This window comes from Drosophila pseudoobscura, chromosome 4 (genome assembly GCF_009870125.1).
Source record: "Drosophila pseudoobscura strain MV-25-SWS-2005 chromosome 4, UCI_Dpse_MV25, whole genome shotgun sequence".
Lineage (NCBI taxonomy): Eukaryota > Metazoa > Arthropoda > Insecta > Diptera > Drosophilidae > Drosophila > Drosophila pseudoobscura.
Genome location: NC_046681.1, coordinates 8691121 through 8717476, shown reverse-complemented (window position 1 = coordinate 8717476; position 26356 = coordinate 8691121). Strand labels below are relative to the sequence as shown.

Sequence of the window (26356 nt, the reverse complement as noted above, 5' to 3'; positions counted from 1 at the left end):
CAAAGTGGAGCATAAGCCGTGGATTCAGTTCAGCTTTTGGGGAATAGAATCGGTCCCAGACTCTGCCTCTGCCTCTGCCTCTGCTTTCCGACTCTCCAGTTATGTAAAACATATGCTAAACTAATGTGGGGTAGTGGCTGGGGGAGAGCTGCGACCAGGGATGCGGTTTGCAATTCAAATGCAGTTTGCAACTTGCTATTCATTGGGGGATTTGCACGAGAATCAGTGCAGCCAGCGATGAGAACGATGAAAGATGATTCCATCATGATTCTCAGTCTCTCTCTCCCTGCTGCTGGCTGCTGTCTCTTTCGCGGGCTGAATGCAGGCTAAACAATGGTATGAAGTGGTAAAGAGAGGGCTATAGAAACCGACTATAAAACACTCTCTATCTGGAAGTAGAGAGGAGGTTTATCCCTGGTTACATTTCTAGTTATATTGTAAATATTTCCACTCTTCTTTCGTACTCCCGCTTTCTGTTGGCCTCTCCTTATCCGCACCTCATTGATTCCCCGAAATGATAAACCCTAGCACCCTCTTAAGGCACTCCAGTCCAGTCCACTCCAGCCCAACCCAGTCCATCCTTCACCGTCAATCTGCCATTAGGACCCCAAGCAGAGTGCCACCGACAAATCCGAGTCAAGCATTCAGCCAGACAAATGGTTAGCCCCAAAAGGGGACAAGTGAAGAGTCAAATGAAATGCTCACACAAATATGTCACTCACAACACAACAAAAAGTCGTACAAAAAAAAAACGAATGGAACAGGGTTCGGCGGGTTCAAATGAGGCGCGCCAAAGACACACACACACACACACACACACACACAAAACCAAAGAACGAACCGAACCCAAGCTCGAAAATGTTTTTTTGTTCTGGTTTTTTGTTGAAGAAGACGCAACAGCTTCGATGATAAGCAAAGCAGCTCGAAAAACGAGAACTTTGAAAGGGAAAACGAAACCGAAACCGAAAGAGAAACAGAAACAGAGAATAGGAAAGGGAGCTCTGAGTATGGTGGGGGGGGGAATGGGGAAAAAATATGCTCAAGAGGGCGTCAAAGTTGACGCTTATCTGCGCCTCATTTGCCAAAACAACAAACACAAAGGCCTCATCAATTTCAAAGGCCTCGGCGACCGACCGTCGGATCGTTGGAGCCAAAGATTGGACAACTGACAGCTGTCTGGGGAGAGGCTCTGGTGGGGAAGAAATAGGAATGAACCTACCCGGCCATCTATGGACTATGGGGATACCAAGTAATCAAAATAGTTGAGAAGTTGTTTTAGAAAAAACACCTATAGATTTGGCCTCTGCTGTCGCAAACATCTCCACAAATAGCATATACCCTCAGGGGTGGGGGGGTGTGCACGACCACCGGATATCAAAATTAAGAGAGGGCGAAAACTGTGGACACTGTCGCGCCAAAGTTCGGTCAACTTTCAACTTGTAATTTGTCATTGTGCCAGGCGCCGTGAGTGGCCAACAGAAGGCGACATCGGACATCGGACAGCTGCCTCGCGATTCCCCGGCGGAAAAAGTGTCCACACCGGACAACGTCATCGTCTCTGGGCCAAAGTAATAAATATGGAAAATCATCTACGGCAGTGGCACATTTTGTGCCCCTTCTCCTTCGTTGCCCCCCCCCCCCCCCTTTTCCTGGCCTCAATCTTAGCCATCTGGTGGGGCGCTGCCTGCAACGCTGCGTATACGCAATACAATTTATGTTAATGCAAAATACTTTGACTGTCGCATTTTTGTGGAGAAAAACGGATAACGAATGGCAGAAGTCCCGCGTGTGTGTGTGTGTGTGGGTGGTGATTAATTTGCGTATTGTTCTTTGAGATGTATTTCCCTGCGTTTTCTTTCTCCTTGTGTTTTTCATTATTCACCATGTTGCCAGGCTTTTCCCCAGATGCTAGGTGGGTTGCTGGCTGCTGGCTGCTGGATGGATGGATGTTGCATTCAGCTTTCAATGGATGTTCTGCTTAAGTGCGGTGGTCGCTGCACTTTGGCTGGAGTTCAGGCATACAATGTTTCAGGATGGGTTTGGATTTTCAGGGCTCATAGAATTTGTTGTATGATATTTTCCACATATAATATTACCCTTTTCGCTCCTATATAGAGCATCTTTCTTTCGTTTTACTCGACTTTTCATTGTTCAACTTTATTCAATTTTTGCGCCAGTCTTTCGACATTTTCACTCTTCATCCATCAATGGCGGAAATGCAGCTTAAATCAATTTGCCTTTTTACTTTGAATGGACGGAGCGGATGAAGGTTTTATCCACCCTCTGAGGACCGCCATGTAATTTGCAATGCAAACAGGACCCAGCGCCATGCGTGGGGGAAAATGCATATACATTTTTACAGAATTTTCACTTTGGAAACCGATGACGCAGGGTTTCTTGTGTGCCATGATAACCGGAATAAATCTCAATAAAGTTGAAGTTAAAATTTTGAATCTTCATAATTTCTTTCAAGTTTTCTGGCCCAAAGAAGTGTTCTATGTTCTGGCATGAAAGTGTGTTCCGATCGAATGACTTTCAACAAAATGCTAACATTTCTAACCTTGTCGTAGAATTAGAGACGGCGTTTTCCATCTCCCATCTGCCATCTCAAATGATTGTAAAATGTAATTTATAAATACCAAGAACAGTGGCCAACAGGTTGCCTGCCAACTGGTTTTTGTTGTTTATCCAGTAGAGTCTTGGCTAATAAAAATTACAATAAAAAGCCAAAGCCGAAGCCGAGGCGGAAGCGCGCTGGCTACGAATTTCATTTACAAACAGTCCTTGAAGTGGGGGGGGACGGGACTCCATCGAGTGGCCACAGCTGCAGTGGCGCTGTGAAGACAGGTGATTACCAATTAGCACATTACATTGAGATAGAAACTATCCAGAGGTGGAGAGGAGCAGACTCTCCGGTTCGACTTGAATTTGATATTGAAATGAAGAGGCGCCTCGCATAAATCGCATAAATATGCTAATTAGTCAAGTGCCTCACGACAGCACCGCCACAGCCTCTGCTCGCACAGCATTTCGCGTTAAATTTATTTAGAATTAATTTAAACTTCTGCTGATTTGCATAAACTGTGTGAATGCTTAATGGACTTGTCCGCCCCGTCCCAACCAAAAATCCCAATCCAAAGCCAAACAAAATCAAACGAAACGAAACGAATTGGAATAAAAAAGCGAAACGAAACGAAATGAAATGAAGCGAACGCGAACGGCTGAAAGTAAAAGTTAATTATCGCTCAAGACTAGAATCATCAATTGGGTCCCACTCCCGCCTAGAATTGGGTCAATGGAATCGATGAATGAAAATGAAATTGCTTTCAAAAAACATACGCATACCACAGAAGCCAAACAAAACAGCAGAGAAACCCGAGAAAGTAACACCAGAAGCAGGGAATAATTGATAAATAAAATGCCTACTGTTCTCCCCAGTTAACCTTTGAGTCTTAGTCCCCGATTACGCATACGCAATGTGGCCTGCAGACAGGGATTTTTAGACTAGGTCACAAATGGAACAGATACTAGAGGGAAAGAAAGCCAAACACTCACAATATGAACTGATGACAGAGGCAGCTCTTCTTGGATTAGCAGCAACAATCATCTTCAAGAAGCGGAGATAGTCGTCGCTGGAATCACAAAGTAAACCAAGAGTCAGTCGAAGAGTCAGTCGAGGAGGCACAAGACACCAAGATAAGTCTGAGCTGAAGCCTGCCCCATTCCCCTTGAGAGACCATGCGCCGAGGGCGAGGCAGAACTTAAAGCTGATTTAGAATCCGATTCGGACTCCTCTCCTCCCTTCCAGGGCCTCAGCGGAGAGACAACAACGGAAGCGTTTTACGCAGCCAACTGATTAAATTTATTTATTATGTCACTGAATCTCTTTCGGTGTCCGTCCGTACTCTTGGATGGCGGATGGCACCACTGCCCCACACAGCCATCAACCAAGGGAGAGCACACTTTATGGTCTGTTCTTATTCTTAAGTCATAATGACAGAGCAATCGTTGGCATTAGGTTCCCTGTTCTGGTAGTTCCCTCTCCCCTCTCCGAGTTCTTATCGCCGCCCATCAATGGATGGCAAATTGAATTTGGTGCCCTGCTTATCAGCTGAGCTCTGGCTTCCATCCTCCGCCATGCCATTCTTTTGTTTAGCAATCCGAGGAGTAGCTGAATGTCGCTTATCTGGTATCCCAAATCCCTGCAAACGCTATCAGATATCGCGATATGGCTCTTGTGCCAAATATTTCACAGATAACAAAAGTGGGACTGTGACCAAGGAGGAGCAGACACGACGCGACACCCAACCCCAACCCAATCCAATCCAATCCCAGAGAGAACTCAAGTACGTGCTTCTTTTCAGCGGGAACTTTCCCCAGTACAGGGCCAAACTGCAGTCCATTTACAGTCGAACAACGCTCAAAGTCTCTTCGGGTTACGTGTGTGTTGTTTGGGTTGTTCTTCGACTTCGACGTACTCGTACTTCATGTGTCACTGAGCGATACGAATTAGCTCTTTGGACTGGGGACAGAGGTCGGGGGTTCTTGGTCTTGGTTCTAATACACGTCTCATGTTTACACGTGTGACCAATTCGCTGTCCATTTGCCGATGAATGTGGTTTTGTTTTCGCTGGGTGGGTCGATGGCTGTTATCAACGGAAACCTGACCAGAGCTTGGAAACGGTATTTATTGGTTTGCAGCGCCTCGCAAGTTCAATTGCTTTCGGCTCTGGAATGGCTCCACACGCTGCTCAGACATGACTCAATGCGGGGCATTAATCATGCGCCAAAAGACCATATTTGCATACAGATATCTATGCCTGAATGTTTAGGCGAACAAAGGGTGTTAGAATACTTTTTGTTTCAGCATCGCTGAGCAGAGATTCGAAAAATGGCAAAACAGAAACCGCAAACAAAAACGAAAATTACTTTTCTACTAATTGCAACTCTGGCACTGCTCTGAGGTCAGCAGGTTTTTTTTCCAGGGGGGGGGGGGGGGGGATGCGATGCCAGCAGATCATTTGCTTGGCCAACACAATGCACAGGAAATTCGCATTTACTCAATGCCAGAGAAAAGCCAACAATAAACCGAAATTAAAACAACAAAAACTCTGCTTTGCAGCACAAACATTTTTCCTTTCTATTGTACTCAGGAATTTCCACAAAGCTCTGGATTGAGTAATGATGCCAAATGGGATGGGCAGGGGGGGGTCAGGGGACGAGCCAAGCAGATGAGGTCGGATTGGAAATCTCTTTCTTTCTCTAAAGATCTAAATGGGCAACTCTAGCAGGGATTGTGGGTGATGAAGTTTATTTCTAATACCACATTTCATTTACACTTTTCTTTAGTGACCGCTCTGGCTCTCTACTCTAGAGTAATTATATTCTGCATCTCGTCAAAGACTGTGCATTTTGTTGCTGGATTCTGGGACCGATTCGGCCACTAGCTGAGGGATTGACGAACAGAGACGAAAAAAAGAGAGATAATCCTTAAAATTGTGGCTATTCCTGGACTTTCGTCCAACACAATATTATAGTTCGGTTTTCAAAGTATTCTCAGAGATTTCTAAGAATATTTTCCTAATTTTTGACATGTCTTTGTTCTCAGTTTCGAGATATATCTGTATATATCTATCTATATCTTTTCAGCTAATGAACCTCCCCCATTTTGCGCATACACTGTTAATTTCGGGACTAAAACCATCATTACCCCTACTTTCTGCCCCTCCTCCTCGAATGACTCCACTCATTTGGATCATTGCCAGCTCAGGTTCGTCTGAGAACCCCATTGACATAGCTCCAACCGCCATTGCATAACACCTGACAAATGCAAAATGCATCGCCGATGCCGATGTGGATGTGGATGTGGATGATGATGGCCTCAAGTGAAAAACACTCACGCAAACATGCAACGCACTTGGGGGTATGGGCATGCGACCGGGTTCGGGTGGGGTTGGGGGTTCATTCGGATGGGTACTTTACTTTAATAAAGTGCAGTCCAAATTGTGGGCCATCAGGGGATTTTTGAGGTTATACACTTTAAGAGGGTACTAGGAGTTTGATGAAATGTTTCAGGGAAATTTTCTAGATATATATTGTATTGAATATTGTATGTAATACTTACCTTAGCTTTTATCCAGTTTATTCTTGTAGGACACATCTTTTTTATCTAGAAGAAATGCAGGAAAGTTTAAATATTTCAAGAAGACTGTCAGAATTTCTATACTATATACCTACGCCTCTATTTAAGAGTATCAAAAGATTCGTACCACTAGACTTGCTTTCCCTTCTTGTTGCTTTTGTGGCTGCTGCTGCTGCTGGTGGTGGTGCCTCGGTTTTCGCTGCTGCTGCCCTCTGCTGCTGTTGCAGCCACCGTGGCGTCAATTATCGCCGCTGTACGCAAAGTGGGGCAGGCAAATAATAAAAACGCGCCCAAACGCAGTCGCCGTCAGGCTCAAAGCACTTCATTGTCAAATGAGCTTAAACACGCCCCTGGAGTGCCCCTGCATCGGGCTGCATCTCCGTCCGCCTCTCGATTCTCGTTTTCATTTATGCACCAGCTCCAGCTCTCTTTGCTGCGTTTTCATTTTCATTTTGTTTCTGCGCTCTATTCATACCCTTTCTTGTGGAGGGTATTTCCATTTTTAGTTGGCTTTTGGCAGGCCACGACGAAGGCAGAGAAGGTTGTGGGACGCGGCAAGGGCTGCGGCTCTACTTTCAACGTCTAAGCAGCACAGAAAAGAGAGAGAACACTTCCTCGCTTAAGTTGAATATGAAAGGGTATTCTTCGATTTGTTGGGATTATTTTTGCTTAACTTTTGGCGCTGTTTTGTTCGCCGTTTTCACGCCTCACTTGCCGCCTTGTTTGCCTCGTTCGCTGATTGATGGCGACGACGACGACGCTTCGACTTCAGTTCCGTCTCCGTCGCCGACTCCGGGGCTGGCTCCGTCTCCGTCCATGTGTCCGCGCAGGTGTCGCCGCCTAATTAAATGAAGGCAACGCTCACGCATGCGTAACCCAATCGACAAACAGTGGAAGCAGCAGTGGCAGAGGCAACCGCAGCAGTGACTGGGGCAGAGGCTCCTCCCTCCTTCATTTTGCCCTTCGCGACGCATTGTTGAGAAAATGGGTCAATATGCAATTATTGCATTTTTCGCTCTGTGAGAGCCGCAGCTTCGCGCGACTTGCGTCACACATGGAGTTCGCAATAATCATAATATGGCTACTTCACTTGGCAAAGCAATCAAGCCGAGGCCCCCAGAGCTGTTGATTTTGTTAATATTTGCCCAATGGCCTTCCCCCCAGATGCCGCCACTCCCGCATTTCGTGGAGACCGTGGAGAGCCGCAACCATGCCACGCCATGCAACACCACAATCGATGCACAAGTTCTATGAGGCACTCGTAATAAAGCGACGCCAGACATGGGAGCGATGCAAATCTGTTCGATGTGCTCCAGTTTTGCCGGAAGAACAAGACTCTTTTTTCGTTGGAGATATGAGATTTGTTTGTGGGAGGGCAGAACAACTTTTGGCGCCATAGGTTCCTTCTGTACCTACGGGCAAGCTAAGCCCGCTCGAGAGCCGTGTAGATCGTGAGAGCGAAAGCGAGCCCGCTCTTAGGGCGCTGCACCATGCTGTCAGAGAGCGCTAACAGTGGGCTGCAGCCGGCAGCGAACACTTTTGGCGGAAGAACAAAGAGTCTTTTTCGTTGGAGATGTGAGATTTAGGTTCCTTCTGTTCACCCTGGCGGCTAGTGCGTAATTAGATCTGGCTTTGCACAAACTAAGGTCGCCCGAGAGCCGTGTGGATCTTGAGAGCGAGAGCAGCACGCTCTCAGAGTGCGCTAACAGTGAGCTGCAGCCGGCAGCGGCCACAGGCTGTTAACGAAGAACGGTAGCAGGCTGTTAACGAAGAGCGGCCACAGGCTGTTAGCGAAGAACGTTTGCAGGCTGTTAACAAAGAGAGGCCACAGGCTGTTAACGAAGAACGGTAGCAGGCTGCTAACGAAGAACGGTAGCAGGCTGTTAACCTGGGTGATAACAGCGCTGGTTTCCTGTTAGAACTGCTGCTCTGAACAGGATCCAAAGGTTGGACTTTATGTTAGTTCCAAATGGAAACCCACCTAAGGAACCTTTAATCTCTATATGAATCTCTCACCTTTTGAAACCCTGTCTAAACACACTGTTTTTTTTTTATTATATGTAAAATGTTTTGAATTTTAGTTTACAACTCAAAATTTCCACTTTCTTTCGGCCCTCCACGGCACCAAATTTAGTGTCGGACATTCAGCAGCATGCAGGCTATGTTGACTGGGGAAAGATACTTAAAACTGGTAAGACCCATCTGCCCAAAAGCTGCTTCGAAATGATGCTAATGCTGGACCCATCATAGTTCAGGAACTGCAGGAGTTTTTATAGGCAAAACAAGACAATGCTGCCACATGAATACCTCTGCGAATCGTCCACAAGGGAACAGAGTATCAAGACGTCAACTATCCCTGCTCCGCCGCCGCCACCAACCCATAGACCATGCACCTCCAAGACACAACCTAGTCTCCACGCGCACCTCTCACTCTTCAGAACAATCAACACTTCGAACTGGACATCTGGCGGGATCAATGAGACACCCTACTCGTCGTATCGTCCACCGCAGCCACCGCCAGTTCATAAAGTTGCTGGCCCAAAAACCCGCCCTGATATCCCTCCTCCGCCACCGCCACCACCTCCTGCACTACCAGTCGGAGCACCCCGTAGACCGTACAACTGGATGACACCATCTAGGCACAGCCGGGACCTATTCACAAATCTCATCACTGTGAGATGGGCATCCGGGAAGTGCACTGGTCCGCCGAAGGACCCGCCCACGGAGAAGCCGCCCTCGTTCTGCGAGTGTATGCCAGAACCGCCGTGCTCGTCTGATCCACCACCTTGTGAGAAGGTAGCACCGCTGCCACAATCGAAGCCTCCGCCAATTGACAAGGACTGCAAGGCGACTGAGGAGAGACTTCCATGCCCTAAAAGAGAACCAAGGAAGGAAAAGAAAAAAAAGCAGCCTACCCAAGAATCTTCGGCAAAAGCATCCAAAGATAGTGCATCCAAAGGTAGTGCACCCAAGGCTACTCCACCTAAAGATGCTCCCCCCAAAGCTGCTGCACCCAAAGATGCTACCCCTAAAGCTGCTGTTACCAAAGCTGCTCCTCCCAAAGCTGCTGCTCCCAAGGCTGCTGCTCCCAAAGCTGCTCCTCCCAATGATGCAGCCCCTAAAGCTACTCCACCCAAAGATGCTGACCCCAAAGCTACTGCTCCTAAAAGTGATCCCACAAAAGATGCTGCTGCCAAGGCTGCTGCTCCCAAAGCAGCTGCTCCCAAAGATGCAGCCCCTAAAGCTACTCCACCTAAAGATGCTGCCCCCAAAGCTACTGCTCCTAAAAGTGATCCCCCAAAAGCTGTTGCTCCAAAGGCTGATGCTCCCAAGGCTGCTGCTCCCAAGGCTGCGGCTCCCAAAGCTTCTCCTCCCAAAGATACCGCCCCCAAAGCTGCTCCTCCCAAAGATCCAGCTCCCAAAGCTGCTGGAATTCCTCCTCCCCCACCGCCACCACCTCCTGGAGTACCTGTAAATAAACCGCAGAAACCCCCAGTTGGTGCCGAACCAGCACCCAAACCCTCTCCCCCGCCCCCGCCGCCGCCACCACCAATGCCACCTGCCGCTTCCCAACCAGGATTGATACAGTACAAGTCCGCTATGCCCAATTCCCCTAGTCCTTGTGAAAGGCCGCCAAAGGAAAAAGAGGAAGCAGGAGCCTGCACCACCGAAGAGTCAAAGGAGGAACCACAATGTCCAAAAGAAGAGAAGGAGCCAGAAGACCCACCTAATCCCTGCCTGTTGGCATTTATGGAAAGGAACCGTCTCAGTGGTAAGCCGCCACCAAAGGGAGGCTGCTATGTGGTTAAGACCTCTCGCCGAAAATCAGCATGTCCTCGAGACAAAGAGGAAGCCAGCTCTGAAAGTAAGCCATCTCCCAAAGAAGGATCTAGCTCTAGGTGCAAGTCAGCTGCCAAGGAAACAGCCAGTTCTAAGTGCAAGTCAGCTCCCAAAAAAGAAGCTAGTTCTAAAGCGAAGCCGCTTCCCAAAGAGGGACCGAGCTCTAAACCGAAAACACCTCCCAAAGAAGGCCCCAGCTCTAGATGCAAGACAGCTCCCAAAGAAGCAGCCAGCTCTAAACCGAAACCACCTCCCAAAGAAGGCCCCAGCTCTAGATGCAAGACAGCTCCCAAAGAAGCAGCCAGCTCTAAACCGAAACCATCTGCCAAAAGAGAACCCAGTTCTAAATGCAAGCCCCAGCCTAAGGAAGGACCCAGTTCTGGCTGCAAACCCTCTCCCAAGGAAGGACCCAGTGCGGTATGCAAGTCCTCTGCCAAAGAAGGAACCAGTCCTAAGGGCAAACCCTCATCTAAGGGCCCTGCTGGTCCGGGAAGCAAGCCCCCTCCCAAAGAAGCTGCCAAACCCTCATCTAAAGGCCCTGCCGGTCCTGGAAGCAAGCCCCCTCCCAAGGAAGGAGTCAAAACTGGAAGCAAGCCCTTATCCACATCACCGAGAAGTCCTGCGGGACAGTCCCCATCCAAGGGACCATCCGGCCCCGGCAAGCCACCCTCTCCTCAAACAGTCAGTAAGGCAATGACCACAGCAGCAATTGTGCAGCCTAAGGTCACGGCTAATGCCCCACCTGCGCCGAAGCTCAAAGCTAAGGCGGCGCCTTCAAAGCCCAAGGCCAAGAGTCCTAAGACACCGCCCCCACCGCCGTCGAGCGTGGAGCCCTCGTCCAGCCATTGCACCCAAGCCGGAGGCGATCAGAGCCACTGTGAGGCAAATAAAGCCCAGCTACTGTGTCAGCCGGTGGTGCCGCTAAAGGACACCATCCAGCGATATCTGTGCAGCATTCAACCGCACCTGGAGCCCGACGAGTTCGTGGAGGAGCAGAAACTAACCCTCGAGTTCCAAGATGGCGAAGGCGCAAAGCTGCAGAAGATGCTGGAGGATGTGGCCTCGTGCAGCAGCAATTGGCTGACACCGCGCTGGACAAATGCCGCCTACTTGGGCTACAGAGCACCGGTTACCATATTCTCGAGTCCCTGCCTGACCTTGCCCATGCAGGACTTTAGAACCGAACGGGACTACAGGCTGTTCACGGCCAAGGTGATCTTCGGGATGTGCGAGTTCAAGGAGATGGTGGATAACAATGGTATACCCGTGACAAAGATGTGCTGCCATGATCTGGACAACAGTCAGTTTAGGAAGATCTTTGGCACGGTGCGAAGGCCGGGTCGCTTTTGCGATTCCATCGAACAGAACAATGAGTCCCAGTACGTGGTGGTCATCCATAGAAATAATGTAAGGATCTACCTTCCCTTTAAATCTAAGAGAAACCCCGAAATACTAACCCCATTCTCAGTTCTTTAAGCTACCTGTCATTGGCGCGGACTGCAAGATTGTTCATGTCCACAGTCTGGCCGATCAACTGGGGAGCATTCTCCACTGTCCCATGGAGAGGGGCGTGCCCATTGGCCTCCTCACCCACGACAATCGCGACAACTGGGGCGAGGCCTACACGTATCTCTGTCGTCCTGAGGGCAACAACGAGTCCATTGTCCACGCCATCGAGCAGTCGCTCTTCGTCGTCTGCCTGGATGACTGCGTGAATGTGCCCAGGAATGGAGCTAGTGCCGTGCACGCCGCCCAGTTGTTGCATGGCGGCGGTCGCCATCAGAACAGCGCCAATCGTTGGATGGACAAGACGATCCAGCTGATTGTCAACCCCAACGGCATGGCTGGCTTCTGCTACGAGCACGCACCCGCCGACTGTCAGCCGCTGGCCATGCTCATGGACTTTGTGCAGCGGAATATGTAAGTCTTAAGAGTCAGAGGAATAGAGGAGTAGTCCTACTCAAACCCATTCCCTTCGCCCTTTACAGAACTCAACCAAATTATGGCTGCCAGTGCTGCAGCACCTCCAAGACGAAATCAGCCACCGTACTCTGCTTTGATCCGTTCAGCGATTGCGTGGATCTGTTCCTGTGCGAGGCGAAGCGCAACATTGACAAGATCTGCAGCCGGCTGCAGTTGCACGTCTTCAAGTACGAGTGCCACGGGAAGAGCTTCATCAAAGCGCAAGGCTTGAATGCGGACAGCTACATACAGATGGCCCTGCAGTTGGCCTACTACGAGTGCCACAGCAAGCTGCCGGCCCAGTACGAGTCGGCGCACCTGCGGATGTTCGAGGAGGGACGCACGGAAACCATACGCTCCACGTCCCGTGAGTCTCGCGCCTTTGTCGAGGCCATGGCCCTGTCGCCGGGCTCCAACAAGAAGCGTCTGATGGCGCTCCGCTCAGCAGTGGACTCCCATCAGGAGCTGACCAAACTCGCCCTGCAGGGGCGGGGCATCGACCGGCATCTGTTGGGGCTGCAGCAGATGGCCAAGGAGAACGGTCTGCCGACGCCCGAGTTCTTCAAGTCGAAGGGGTTTACCAAGTCGGTCAGCTTCCAGGTGTTCAGCTCCCAGGTGGCCAGCAGCCATGATGCCTTCATGGCGTACGGGCCCCTGATCGCCAACGGCTATGGCTGCTGCTACAATCCACGCGACAAGGAAATTATATTCTCCGTCTCGGCATGGGGCCCCAACAAGGAAACCGATCCCGTGCGATATGGCAAGGCGATAGAAAATGCCTTGGATGCCATGAGAAAGCTGGTCCTCAAGACAGGTGGCGATCGTGTGGGCGAAGATGTCTGCAAGTGCCCCGATGTGGGACCACCCCAGTAGAGCCATCGCACACCTCAGGGCAAACCCACTTTCGCCATCCTTCACTTGATTTCTTCCACAGACGACTACGAGTATATGCATGCGCTGAGAGCCGCTCTAAGTGGGTTCGGGTTCAGGGTCAGGGCCGTGCTTAAAAGCCAAAACAATAAGCATTACTCATGCCCGAAACACGCTCTCCTCTGGCCAGGCCCGATCGTGGTGGCGATCGAGAGAATACGAGTATTAGCCTGGCTCGGGGAGAGATTGCAGCCCACGGGGATCGAGGGGAGATCAGTCTCTTGTTAATTAATAAGTCAATCGAGTCAGATGCAAATGTAATAATATATCATACGACACACACCGAAAGAGAGATTTTAAGAGAAATAAATGTTTAAAGAGAGACACACACTGTTTCGATGACGCGCTCTCAATCGAAGACGAAGAATTCTCCCAAATCGGTTCATCATTCCATCATCAGTCGAGTGCTCCTCCCATCCCATCCATCTGCTGGACGACTGACCCACTTGCCTCATGAATGCGGCGCCTTCTTCTGCTGCCGCGGGGGCAAAGATTCAACCCCTGGTGCCCGTCCCCGTCCCCGTCCCTGTCCCTGCCCCTTCCTCCTCCATTGGCTGCTCAGTTCTTATGCAACATTTGCAGATGCAGTTCGTTCTCTCGATTCTCGATTCTCGGTTCTCGGTTGTGTGCTCTTTTGCCGTTTGCAATTTTATTGCTAAATTAAGTAATTGGTCCAAGAAGCAACTGCTCCTCCATCCATCGTGCCCCTCTCTGGATGCCCTGCATTCGCTGTGGATTCTTGCAATCTAAATGTTGCTCCGCCGCTTGTGTTTGCATTTGTATCTGTATCTATTAGAGCGCTGCGGGCTTCGGGGTATCTGCATCTGTGCCTCGCGAGGCTAGGCGCACAATGGGCGGCACAAGAATCATGAGAGGCGTGCTCTGTGTTCTTTTCTTTCCTCCGCTGCTGCGCCTTGTGGCCCTGCGTTTGCTTTCCATTTCGAATGTATCTTGCAGATGCAGTTCGGACTCGAGGGAAGGCACTGATAGGGGCACCGAGTGCAGGCCGCAAATAACCGAAAACAACAAAGTCAAAGAGGCAACAGATGCATTTGGATGTGCTGCAGCTTGCGTAATGAACGAATCGTTCCAGGGAATTGCGACTTATTCCCCTGGCATCATTAGCCATCATTGGCGGCCTTCTCCCCTCTCCCCTCGCCACTCGCCACTCGTCGGTTAAAGTGTGATTCACACGGAGTTGGGGCTCTGTGGCCGAGGCGGAGTCTCACGTGCTGCTCGTCATCGTCGCTGGCCACAATCTGATCTCATTTTAATCGCAGCTAATGAATGTCAACACTAATTGCCACTTGAGTGGCGGCCTGACTCCGCAGAGTGGCCCAAGGGGAGAAGGGACTGCCACCGCCCCAAAGTGATCTCAAACAAAAGAAAATCAAACCGAAAAAGAGCCAAACAAAACTGCCAAAACCTAATTACTGCCTGCCATATATATGTATATAAACGAAAGAGATATCTGCGTCACTTGGATGCCATTTAAATGACTTAATATTTACACAAATTTATACAAATTAATTAACCAATTAAGTGAACGTAGAGCAGCAAACATGGGCCTGAGATCAGTTCGCTCGTTCGCTCATTAATCATAGAGCAGTCATCTCTTTCGGTAGCCATAAAGTGGTGATCTACACCATGCCACCACTTTTAATGCTAATGATGTGATGGCTATTTAAAACCCAGTGGAGGATTGCTAATGATCCACAAAGTACTAAGAGTATGTACTAATTTTCCTTACCTTAATTCCATTAAAGTTTCTCAGTACTCTAGAGACTTCTTCATGAATCCTTTTATGGCCGAAGTAATCGATCTTCAAAGTCACAAGAGATCTTTCAATTAGAGATCCAGTTCCCTTCTTTCTCTCTTTGTGTACCTGCAGGCATATAGAACATATAAAACTGAAACCGCGACCACATGGCGTATGAGTAATCGCGGGCAAAGCACAGCCTTAGAGCCATTTATGGTGCGCCTGCAGCATCGATCGACTCGCGGGCACTTGGACAACGATTCTCTCAGATTCTTCGCATCACAGACTCTGCGTTTCTCCGTTTCTCTGTTTGTTTGTTTATTTTGGATTTCGATTTGGAACCATTTGGTGCCTTGTCATGCTGCTCCATGGTGCTCCATGCTACATGCTCCATGCTCCATGCTGCTGCAGTTTGAGCCTCGCAGATATCTTTACTCGTATTTGTGTTCCAAGTAATTGTCGGTGCTGCTGCCGATGGCTGATGATGTCACCTGTAGGTGGCCGGCAGGCAGGTAAATGGAGGTACGAGGTGCCAGAGGTGAGCTTTTTGCAGCGCAGTCATCGTCGCCAGTTGTTGTCGTTGATGGATTTGCTGGCGTTTTGTCTCGTCTCGTCTCGTCTCGGATTGGATTGCTTTGATTCTGCTGGGTCTGGGTCTGCCTCTGGTGCGGTGCGGTGGGGAGTGGATGCTCTTGTCGTGGCTCTGTGTGCCTCTTGTGGTGCCGTTGCTGCCGCTGCGCATTTTGACCAATTTTAGCCAAAACTCAATTAGTCTTAACTGATGTTTCGTTTGTGTGCTTTTTATAGAATCCCAAGGAGCGGGTGTTCTGGCTTTATTGGCTTCTGATATCATTGGGGTCAAGGTCAGCGGTGGCATCAGCACCAAAGAGTCACAGAGTCAGAGCCAATCCCAGTCCCAATTTCAGACCCAGAAAAAACACAACGCAAATCTTTTGTCGCTGCGCAATTCAAAGAAAGCCGTGCACATAAATTCAGATTCAGATATATATACTATATGCGAGAGTATATACTTTAAGTCGAACCCAAGTTGGGGGGGGGGGAGTCTCAGGCTCGAATCGGATTCAATTCTCCGTCTGGGCAACTCTTTAATTAGCATTGAAATTAAACTTTTTTTCGGCGGTGCCTTTTTCTTTCGTTTGTCGCATTACCTTACCTGAGAGACTCCTCCACTCAGTCAGCCCCAGGGCCCTGGCCGATCTCTCGTTCATTCCAGTTCCAGTTCCATTCCATTCCATTCCACCTCCCCGATCGACCGACTAATTCTTCTTTAAACAAACTGAGGAGGGGCACCGGGCGTCTTCTTCTTTGCCGCGAGTCAAAAATCTTCATAAACACGCTAACGAAAAAAAAAAAAAAAATATTCTTTTGCCGACGACCTTGGAATTTCATTTCATCTGCTTTGCCTGCTGCTTCATTTTATGGCCTCTCCTCCTCGGATTTCTTTATTTATTAATTCGTAATGCCATTTTATGTCTGGCCATTCGGAATCCATAAAAAGTTTCAGTTTTCTTTGACTTTTGTTCGCCAAACGTTCATCTTTTTGTTGTCTTTTTGTGGAGAGGAATGAGAGCGTTGCCCCAAAAGAATCTTCAGAATGCAAGTACCAGAAGCCCAGACCATTTTCTCTCTAGTATCTGCAAAATTGCGCAAGCAAACAGACACTCAGCCAAACACACACACACTCACTCACAGATACAAAGATACTTCTACTCTTGCCATGGCGTGGCCTCTTTGACTTCATTTTCGTTTTCATTTTTGCATTATTTTGGTTTTGCGCGGCCTGCATTCAGCGCGCTGCCCTTCCCTGTCCCTCCCCGTCTCCGCAGTGTCCAAAATGCATCTGCAAGATACATTCGAAATGGAAACCAAACGCAGGGCCACAAGGCGCAGCAGCGGAGGAAAGAAAAGAACACAGAGCACGCCTCTCATGCTTCTTGTGCCGCCCATTGTGCGCCTAGCCTCGCGAGGCACAGATGCAGATACCCCGAAGCCGACAGCGCTCTAATAGATACAGATACAGATACAAATGCAAACACAAGCGGCGGAGCAACATTTAGATTGCAAGAATCCACAGCGAATGCAGGGCATCCAGAGAGGGGCACGATGGATGGAGGAGCAGTTGCTTCTTGGACCAATTACTTAATTTAGCAATAAAATTGCAAACGGCAAAAGAGCACACAACCAAGAACCGAGAATCGAGAATCGAGAGAACGAACTGCATCTGCAAATGTTGCATAAGAACTGAGCAGCCAATGGAGGAGGAAGGGGCAGAGACAGGGACGGGGACCAGAGGTTGACTCTTTGCCCCCGCGGCAGCAGAAGAAGGCGCCGCATTCATGAGGCAAGTCCAGCAGATGGATGGGATGGGAGGAGCACTCGTCTGATGATGGAATGATGAACCGATTTGGGAGAATTCTTCATCTTCGATTGAGATTAGCAACGAAGCGCGTCACCTCTCCCTCCCTCTTTCTGCCCCTAAATGTTTGCTGACTCGAGTGACTTTTAATTAGCGACTAAGAAAACGACTGAGACTGAGCCCCGACTGATCTGAGAGTGACTGATCTCCCCTGGAGCCCCGTGGGCGTTCGCATGTGCTGGCTGCACTTGAACGATCTCTGTCTCTGTCTCTCTTTCCCTCCCTGAGTCAGGCTAATATTCTGTTCGGTTCGTTTGAGGGGACGGACGGACCGGGCCAAAGGTGAGTAATAAGTGAGAGATCGTATATGGCTTGTATATGGCGCTGTGGATGCTTCCACAGAAATTGCCAAGTTTTTAGTTGAATGTTCACCTTGAACTTGACCAAAACAGAGACAGAGTGGGACAGAGACAGCCGTCAGGCGACAGCCGAGAGGTAATGAGTTAGATGGATTTCACTTGTTTGAATTTTCCATCTATCTTTCAGTTGTTCTTTTTTTCAGCTGCATTTGGGCGCTGCTCATCGAAGCAGAACGTATTTAAATGCTGAAAAACATTTCTGCCGTTTGGTTAGATAAATATGAATGCGAATTTTGTTTGGTGGGACCCCTCGCCCACTCGCCCACAGCGCGAGAGAGAGAGAGGTGATGACGATTTTTGTTGGCCTGGCCAAAAAGCAGAAATACGACAAAGTACGAGTAATTACGTGAATCGGTGGGGGAGAGACAGACAGGGCGACGGAGAGGCACGAGTGAAAGAGGGGAGAATCGACAGCAGGTTATGCAAGTTCAAGGCCAAAAACTCTGCATTAATTATAATTATTTTTGCATTTTTTAAGCGCAGAGAGGCAGCAGCAACAACAACAATGCTAATTGTCTGGGGCGCAATGCAAAAGAAGAAAAACAGGTAAATGCAGAGTTTAACAGCAACAAAAACGTTGATTTTTGCCCAAATGTGGTAATTAATTGTGGCCAGAAATCACTGGTGGTGGAGTCCCTGGACGTAACCTGCACAGGGTTAATGCCAGGGGCACGTGACAAAGAAGTAAGCCCCCTCCCCCTCCCCAGACCCCACGCCCAGCCCAGGCACTACGCTCTCTCTCTTCAAGCCCTCACCGGCTCCATTTGTGGCTCTTGTTTCAGCAAACTCTAACACTCTTGATGACCCAAGACGAGCTAATTCGTACCGCTCTGTGACACGTGTACATTGAAGAACAGCCCAAACAACACACACGTAACCCGAGGAGACTTTGAGCGTTGTTCGACTGTAAATGGACTGCAGTTTGGCCCTGTACAGGGGAAAGTTCCCGCTGAAAAGAAGCACGTACTTGAGTTCTCTCTGGGATTGGATTGGATTGGGTTGGGGTTGGGTGTCGCGTCGCGTCTGCTCCTCCTTGGTCACAGTCCCACTTTTGTTATCAGTGAAATATTTGGCACAAGAGCCATATCGCGATATCTGATAGCGTTTGCAGGGATTTGGGATACCAGATAAGCGACATTCAGCTACTCCTCGGATTGCTAAACAAAAGAATGGCATGGAGGAGGATGGCATCTGGCTCAGCTGATAAGCAGGGCACCAAATTCAATTTGCCATCCATTGATGGGCGGCGATAAGAGCTCGGAGGGGGGAGAGGGAACTACCAGAACAGGGAACCTAATGCCAACGATTGCTCTGTCATTATGACTTAAGAATAAGAACAGACCATAAAGTGTGCTTTCCCTTGGTTCATGGCTGAGTGGGGCAGTGGTCCGCCATCCGCCGTCCAACAGTACGGACGGACACCGAAAGAGATTCAGTGACATAATAAATAAATTTAATCAGTTGGCTGCGTAAAACGCTTCCGTTGTTGTCTCTCCGCTGAGGCCCTGGAAGGGAGGAGAGGAATCCGAATCGGATTCTAAATCAGCTTTAAGTTCTGCCTCGCCCTCGGCGCATGGTCTCTCGAGGGGAATGGGGCAGGCTTCAGCTCAGACTTATCTTGGTGTCTTGTGCCTCCTCGTCTGACTCTTGGTTTACTTTGTGTTTCCAGCGACGACTATCTACGCTTCTTGAAGATGATTGTTGCTGCTACTCCAAGAAGAGCTGCCTCTGTCATCAGTTCATATTTTGAGTGTTTAAGAAGCGTTCAGCTCTTTCAATTCCTCCCGTTTTATGACCATCTTCTCTGTGGGGTTATCTCAGCGAGACTCTCCATATCTGTGTCTGCTTCTGGTGTCTGTTCTATGTGGAATCGAGACATTGAAGCTCTGGCTGCGGGCCACGTGGCGTATGCGTAGTCGCGGAGGCAGACAAAGACTGGGACTGGGACTGGGGCTCAAAGGGCAATTGTGGTGTGACACTGAGCAGAGTGTTCGGAGCCGGCAGCCAACATACTTTTCCAATTATTTGACACACTCTCACACATATTTCCCTTTTATTAACACATTTCATTTGATGGCTGGCAAACGCGTCGTCGCGAGTGTTTTTCCATGAATTTCGCCGCTTTGGAAAATGTTGCTTCCCCTTCGCTGATTGTTTGTTTGTCCGCCAGGGGGGGGGAGGGGCTGGCGCTTAATCCTTAATTAAAATCATGATAATATTTAAAGGCACCCGCGCACATCCCCCCCACATCGAAGGAAAGTGAAATTTAATGGGGAAATATATTTAATTGAAATTTAAATGCCTGTGGAAAGTCCTTTTGGCGGTAACTGCCTCCTGCACAATTGTGCGGCTTTAATTATTTACAACTCCAATTTGGTTTGCCATATGTTGTCTGAGGGCAAATAATTAGCAAAGGCAGCCCCATTTCAATTTAAGTCACAATTTAATGAATGGATGCGTGTGCGTGTGCGAGTGCGTGTGTGTATCTGTGTGTGGCAAGTGAATTTGCATAGTAATTGCCATTGAAAATACACGTAATTAATTGTTCTGTTCCTTTCAGTATTGTTTGTTTTTTGATCGATTTGTCGGAGTCTGAGATTGTCTCTATCGGATGGCAAGGCGTGGGAAATTCAATTAACTTTATTTACAGTTCAAGCAGGATTTTCCAGGCTTTAGATTTACACAAACACACTTAAAAAATATTCAGAAATTCAAGACCATCTCCAATACGGGTTTACGGCTGGGCATAAATTCCGCCAACCAGTTTTCAGAGTTATTTATTTGTTTTATAAATTATTTGAACACAGCACATACAGCTCTTAAATGATCTACAGCTATAACTAATCTTCCCTGCTTATTGTTTGCCCCATAAATCCCCCTTCCCCTCCAACCCGTTACGTAATTGATTGCCCGGCAGCCTTGACCCATTTCCACTTTGATCTGGGATGGCGTCACCCAGAGATACCTACTATTACTTTCACTGAACAAAACTCTCGGCTCTAAATGTCTATAATCTAGCAATTTATGCTAATAAGTAATAAGAGGGGAGCAAAAACGAAACCAACGCTTGGAAGAAGAAAAAACTGAAGCTCGAAACATAAATTAGCATATTTATGCGATGGTCAAGCCCAGAGTTCTGATATCTGTGTTAATTACTGGAAACGAATCTGCGGAAAAACCAGTTCTTCATAAACTGTTTTGACTTCCGCATCATGAATAAAATTAGGTATATTTCCAAATCCATAACACATTAAAATTGAATGAACTGAAAGCCCCTGTGGGGTCCGTCCGCATCTGAATTGGAATCACTATGGGAGGCCCTGTCGGAGCCTCCTCCACGGCTCGGGGCATCGCCTCCCCAGTGGCTGTCATCAAAATTCGTGGCTCCATCGAATGCTGCCACTCGCCTCAGGATCTCATCGGTGTCGGCATTGTGCGCACTGTCGCTCCATTGCAATTTCTCATCGCTGCCACCATCTGCTCCTCCTCCACCAATGTACTGATGTATGCCCGATGCAGCGATCACCGAATAGATTGCTCCACAGAGCAATAGAAGTCCCAGAATGGATTGCATTTTGCTCAGGCGGCTCTTGACTGAATGTCAGCTGGCGGCCACAGGGCTGGGCTTTTATAGCCTTGTCTGGGTTATCAGTAAAGCGCAATGATTGACATTATATACACGTTCAATATACCGGCAGTTCTCTGTAATCTGTCGTCAATGGATGTTGGGAAATTCCACAGAAAGCTCAGAGTGCATAGACGCGCAGATTACCGCAAAGTTAATTGATATCTTAAGTGAGTGACGGGCACTGGCACTGACTGGACACTGACTCTGGATAGTATGATTACCTGGAATAGTTTGCAGAGACTCCTAAAGGGAACATTCTTTTAATATTTCACATTTTGTTCCAATTAAATTTCAAATACAAATCTTTAATCATCTTATTTTCAGGAATTAATTTACATCCTTATCATCCTCCAGCAAATAATCATCTAGAGAATAATCAGTTCCATTTGTAGCTCCTGTAATGGACTGCCACCAGAGTTGGACACGTTCCTCCATGGCATTCATGTACTGCTCGGCACTGTTGTCGCCGCTCCCGGCGGCCTCCTCCAGTTCCTGGCTAACGGGATCAAGCACCGCTGGGGTATGGGGCGCCGCCATCACTGCACACATTATTCCACAGAGCAGGAATACAACAACAGAGTAGCTCTCCATACTACACACTCATCGAGTGGGAACTGCACTTTTCAATTCGATTTTGCACGTTTTTATAGTTCAGCGAGATCGGCGATAGTTCTTCCTCATTCTGGGATTTACACGACTTGGGGGGATATTTCCAAGTACCCCGTCCAAGCCGGGTTTTCTCATTGAGTCAGCAGTGGCCAAGCCTAAACATGCATGGCGTATACGCCACGTTGTCGCCGGCGGTTGGACAGTGACTAAAGTAAGTCTACGCTGGGGCTGTGGTTGATTAAAGTCTTCTAAGGAACACCATTTATGTAAAGATCTACATTTTAATTGATATTTTTCCAGCTTGAATCTTTATTTTTGCTGTTAACATACTGCCTGCAGAGACTGTCTGTGATGCATCTCTCCCCCAGTTGGCAGGCCATAAAAAAGCTGTGCATAGACTCAACGCCAGCGCGTCGATGCTGCCGGCAACCCCTAAATGACTTGACTACCAGCCATCGACCACTTCACTTCGCTTCGTTGCTTCAATCCCTCTGCTTCTGCTTCTGCTCCTCTGCCACTTTATTCAATTTTCCAAAGCGAGCGCACAGATGTAGCCACCCCTCCTGTAGCCACCCCTCCACCTACGATGTGCTCACGAGGCTAATGCCCTTTTATGGCTTTGGAGTGTGCCGCGTCAGCAAAAGCAAACTTGCAGCAGCGCACGAACAAGACCATTAGATGCGGCACATTCAGTACACAGCTCCATCCTCGACTCTGCTTTGTGGGGGCGAGTACACCATCCCCTGAGCGCTGAAACCACTGAGACTTGTCTCTAAATATGTTTCACATTTGCATCATCCTCATCATTCTCATCATCATCATGGGAGTCTGTGGCCTGAGGGTGCCACACCATTGAAATCAACTCCAAGTGTTATACAAAATCAGTGTCATTGGTTTTGCTAAACAATTTCTCTGCTTTCAGGTTGCTTTATTACATTTTAATTGATTATGCAACAAAGTTTGTACAGGTTGCACGATCGGGTTGAACACGCACCACCACATTTTCGGATATATTATTGATCCTTAGGACTTCCAAAGCATTTTTATAGATGGTTGGACTGGGGTTCTTACTTCGGGTCCATACCCGAAAGACCACTGGAATATGTATATATTTTTGATTTAGGAAACTTTGACCAACGCATGTCAACGAATTTCTCAACAAAAGGTTTAAGCAATGCCAATAAAATAACTTTTAACTTGAAATAGTACTCACTGACAAAATCATCGTCACTTTGGTCGCATCTGTAAATGATTAGATAGCTGATATTATCCGTAGAAAGCACATGCTGATCCCTAGGGTTTCGGGCAACGATACGGGGCAAGTCGTCTATTGAATAGAATGGAAATGCATACTCATACAAGACAGGCCATGGCGAATTCAATCAGCGAATATAATACCTTCGACACACTTGTTCTTGTCTTTGCGCCGACGGTCTCCAAAGGGCGGTGTTAAGCCAATCAAAAACCAGTTTCCATTGAGCTAAGGCAAATATAGAGAGCTACTATAAGGCTGATATTTTGAACTGTTACGATCCTCACCCTATCCTCTTCGATTGCTGATATGTTTCTACGCATCAGACTGGGACACTCCGTTACCTTTAGCATGGGCAGTAGTTCATTATGTACCATATCATACATCTGATTGTAGCGCCTTATATAGGGGGTATTCGCTAGCGCATGTTCGTGGCTTCCATGACCGTTCACCAAATGCAATGAATAAAGTCCCAGGCAAACCAGCAGCGATAATACACTGAAAAGGTACCTTGAGTATCTGCTGATGTGGTTAGGTTTACTTACATTGCTAGACAATTTCTCATGTTCTTTACTGTAAAGCTGTCTCGGTTATGAGCTTATTTTGAGTTGGTGCTTGTAATGGGATTTTTAATGGTTTTCTTCCATTAAGCGGTACGATTATGGTTGGCATTAGACACACTTCTTTCTGAGGACTGCTGTATCCAATTGAATATTAGGAGGGTGTATACCAATCAACATATTATTTGACTCCCATTTGAGTACAATTCTTCCATATCAATAGGTTTTGTACCTCCAATAATATTTGCTTATCGATGTTCCTCGTTTTGACTGCTTCCATTATCGAATCAGTGCTTTTTTCCATTTCATTCCACTGATATCGGTTACTTGGGGCATTGTTCTTTCCCATTGTACCTTCAAAAAAAAAGAAATCGTGTTATTTTTCGAGTAATATACCAATCAGCATATTATTTGATTAAAGTTGTAATACAACTCTTCCATTTCAATGAGTTTTATACCTCCAGAAAAGTTTTCATATCGTTGCTCCTTTTTTTATTATTCGTTCCATTACCAGAACAGAGTTTCTTTCCATTTCATTCCACTGCTGTCAGTGACTTAAAGCATTGTTCTTTCCCATTTTTTCTTTAAAAATACAAAAGTTCGTACCAATAAACATGTTATTTGATTAAAATGTTCATACATCTCTTCCATTTCAATGAGTTTTTTACCTCCAAAAATGTTTCCATAACCATGTTCCTTTTTGTTATTGCTTCCCCTACTTGAACAGTGTTTCTTTCCACTTCATTCCACTGCTGTATCTAATAGACTCTAGACACTGAGCCCATCCCGGGGAAACTGTGAGATTTTTTGACAGATGTAAAACCCCGAATTACACTGGCACCATCCACAATCCCACTGTTCCTTTAAAAATAAAAAAAATTCCTTTTTTTTCAGTCAATTAACATATTATTTGTAATGTAATTCTTCCATTTCAATAAGTTTTATTCCTCCAAAAATGTTTCCATATCGATGTTCCTTTTCTGTTACTAGACAATATTTCTTTACATTAGTTTCTTTATATTTCTATTGTACTTTCTTCATTTCATTCCATTTTTGACACAGATTTTCCTTTGTTTGCAAATTACAAATTTCAGTAATGTTTTGAGTAATAATCTTCGTATTAACTTTCATATAATTGTTACATTTTAATCTTCTGTTCTTTTATTATAAGTAGATGTTTTTTTGACTTGTTTCTCTTTAATTATTAAAGTTTCATGTTCCACCAATTTGTAAATCTAAAACCTTCAATAATACCTCTACAAAAGCATTTAAAGCAAACTTGTTAACGACTTCTAATTGAAATACATAATTTTTAATGGAATGTGCGAGTCGTTGAAGAATCTCATCGAAACCAAACTGGATTTCAAATCTGCGTCCATGTCCACGATGGACAGCCCCTAAGCCCACATAAATAGTGCCTTATGTACGAGTTGTATGTTCGCTTGGTTTCTGTGTAGAACCTTAGCAAGTGTCATAAAAAAGAAAAACACACAGCACTGAAATTGCCCAAGCACTCTGCCCATATATGTGCGACTGACTGCCAGTCAAAATTAACATTTCAGTCACACAATGACCTTCACCTAGAAGCCATCAAAGCGTACCCAAGCGGCGGCCCAGCCCCAGCCCCAGCCCGGGCTCGGTCGGAAACCAAAACCAAAAAACCAAAGCCAAAACCAACTTCAACTTGACGACCAAAAATACTCGTATATAAAGTAAAGCCAATCCAAAAACCAGACAAAGCCGGAGCAGATCCAGTGCTGCTCAGTCGGTCGCGTAATTTTGCTTTTGGACCTACTTGATTAGCACGCTCTGAGCCATGTTTAAACGTGGGCTGTTTAACCAAACGGCAGCCACTACACCAGGCCCGACCAGACCCCAACAGAATTCGACTAAAGACCCCACTAAAGACTTTGAGGCAAAAAAGAAACGTGCGAGTACGTGCCGCTGATTAGTAAAACAAACAAATTAAATTGGTTTCTGTTTTTGCTGGAACTCTTCGTCTTAGCTCTCTTTGGGGCTAAGAGCTAGACAAAAGAGAGAGAGAGACCCCCTTGTAAAGAGTTCAAAGAGAATTATGACAGAACTCAACAAAGAGAGACCCAAGTCAATGGGTTTTATTTTGGTATCAGTTTTGTTCGGTTTCCAGAGTTGGAAACCATTCATGGAACACATGTAAAAATATTTAATTATTTGCTTACAATACAAGAATTTTCTTTCTTATTTTGGCACTTATAAAAAGGGTAGCAAACTTCAATGGGAAAGGGGATGTACAAGTTGTTCAAACAATTTCAATTTGGGTTCTGCACAGAGTTAAAAAAAACATACAAAACTACGTAGACGATCTCAAATATTTGCTTGGGCCAAAGCAGCCTTGAAAATTGGCAGCTCTAACGTTAATCAAGAGTTTTAAGATTTCAATTTAGAATCAGCAAATCCGAAAACATCTTTTGTTCTTCCAACAAGAAAGTTGATAAATAAAAAATATTTTGATGGCAACTTTCTTTTCAACAAAGGTTTTCAAAGCACTTTCATACTTAAATATTAGACATTTACCTTTAATGGAGGCATTTTTTAGTTACTGTGAAGACTCTCCTACCATTTGCCTAGAATGTAACCCATATCTGACAGATGGACGTTTTCCCCGTCTCAATATACTTGTTCTCTTAGCCAATGCCCATTGTTAAAAGATTAACTCTTTTGACCATCAAGGTCCACTTGAGATTGCTTTGATCTCCAGCAAGTTGGGGCGGCTACTGGTCTTGGCTTGGCACCTGTTGCTCATTGAAATGAGAATTCAAATGAATATTTATATAAGAATTGTTGGCTACCATGGGACTGGTACTGGTACTGGTACTGGTGCTGGTACTGCGACTGGGAT

The 26356-nt window shown here is 46.9% G+C and overlaps 4 protein-coding genes across 5 annotated transcripts; 1 reads left to right on the top strand and 3 right to left on the bottom strand.

The window, feature by feature from the left end:
• Nucleotides 1-8153: 8153 nt before the first annotated feature.
• On the top strand, nucleotides 8154-13198 carry LOC4816455 (MAGE-like protein 2). Of its 2 annotated transcripts, none has more exons than XM_015181059.2 (4): nucleotides 8154-8333; nucleotides 8393-11389; nucleotides 11451-11902; nucleotides 11971-13198. In XM_015181059.2, exons 1-4 carry the CDS (start codon nucleotides 8295-8297, stop codon nucleotides 12815-12817), a joined length of 4335 nt encoding a protein of 1444 aa, XP_015036545.2. In that variant the 5' UTR covers nucleotides 8154-8294; the 3' UTR covers nucleotides 12818-13198. The 2 variants fall into 2 exon arrangements, with proteins under 2 accessions (XP_015036545.2, XP_001355908.3); XM_001355872.4 differs by having other exon boundaries at nucleotides 8156-8333; nucleotides 8398-11389.
• A 7373-nt stretch (nucleotides 13199-20571) lies between these two features.
• LOC4816399 (uncharacterized) lies at nucleotides 20572-21043 on the bottom strand. The gene has a single exon (XM_001355873.4). The coding sequence runs from the start codon at nucleotides 21001-21003 to the stop codon at nucleotides 20680-20682; it is 324 nt and encodes a 107-aa protein (XP_001355909.3). The 5' UTR covers nucleotides 21004-21043; the 3' UTR covers nucleotides 20572-20679.
• A 241-nt stretch (nucleotides 21044-21284) lies between these two features.
• On the bottom strand, nucleotides 21285-21687 carry LOC4816306 (uncharacterized). Its single transcript, XM_001355874.4, has one exon. The coding sequence runs from the start codon at nucleotides 21646-21648 to the stop codon at nucleotides 21385-21387; it is 264 nt and encodes an 87-aa protein (XP_001355910.3). The 5' UTR covers nucleotides 21649-21687; the 3' UTR covers nucleotides 21285-21384.
• An 869-nt stretch (nucleotides 21688-22556) lies between these two features.
• Nucleotides 22557-23594, bottom strand: LOC26534356 (uncharacterized). The gene is made up of 5 exons (XM_015181060.2): nucleotides 23464-23594; nucleotides 23206-23416; nucleotides 23065-23146; nucleotides 22880-22993; nucleotides 22557-22761 (listed from the first exon to the last, which is right to left on the bottom strand). The coding sequence occupies exons 1-5, from the start codon at nucleotides 23481-23483 to the stop codon at nucleotides 22613-22615; spliced, it is 576 nt and encodes a 191-aa protein (XP_015036546.2). The 5' UTR covers nucleotides 23484-23594; the 3' UTR covers nucleotides 22557-22612.
• Between the last annotated feature and the right edge of the window lie 2762 nt (nucleotides 23595-26356).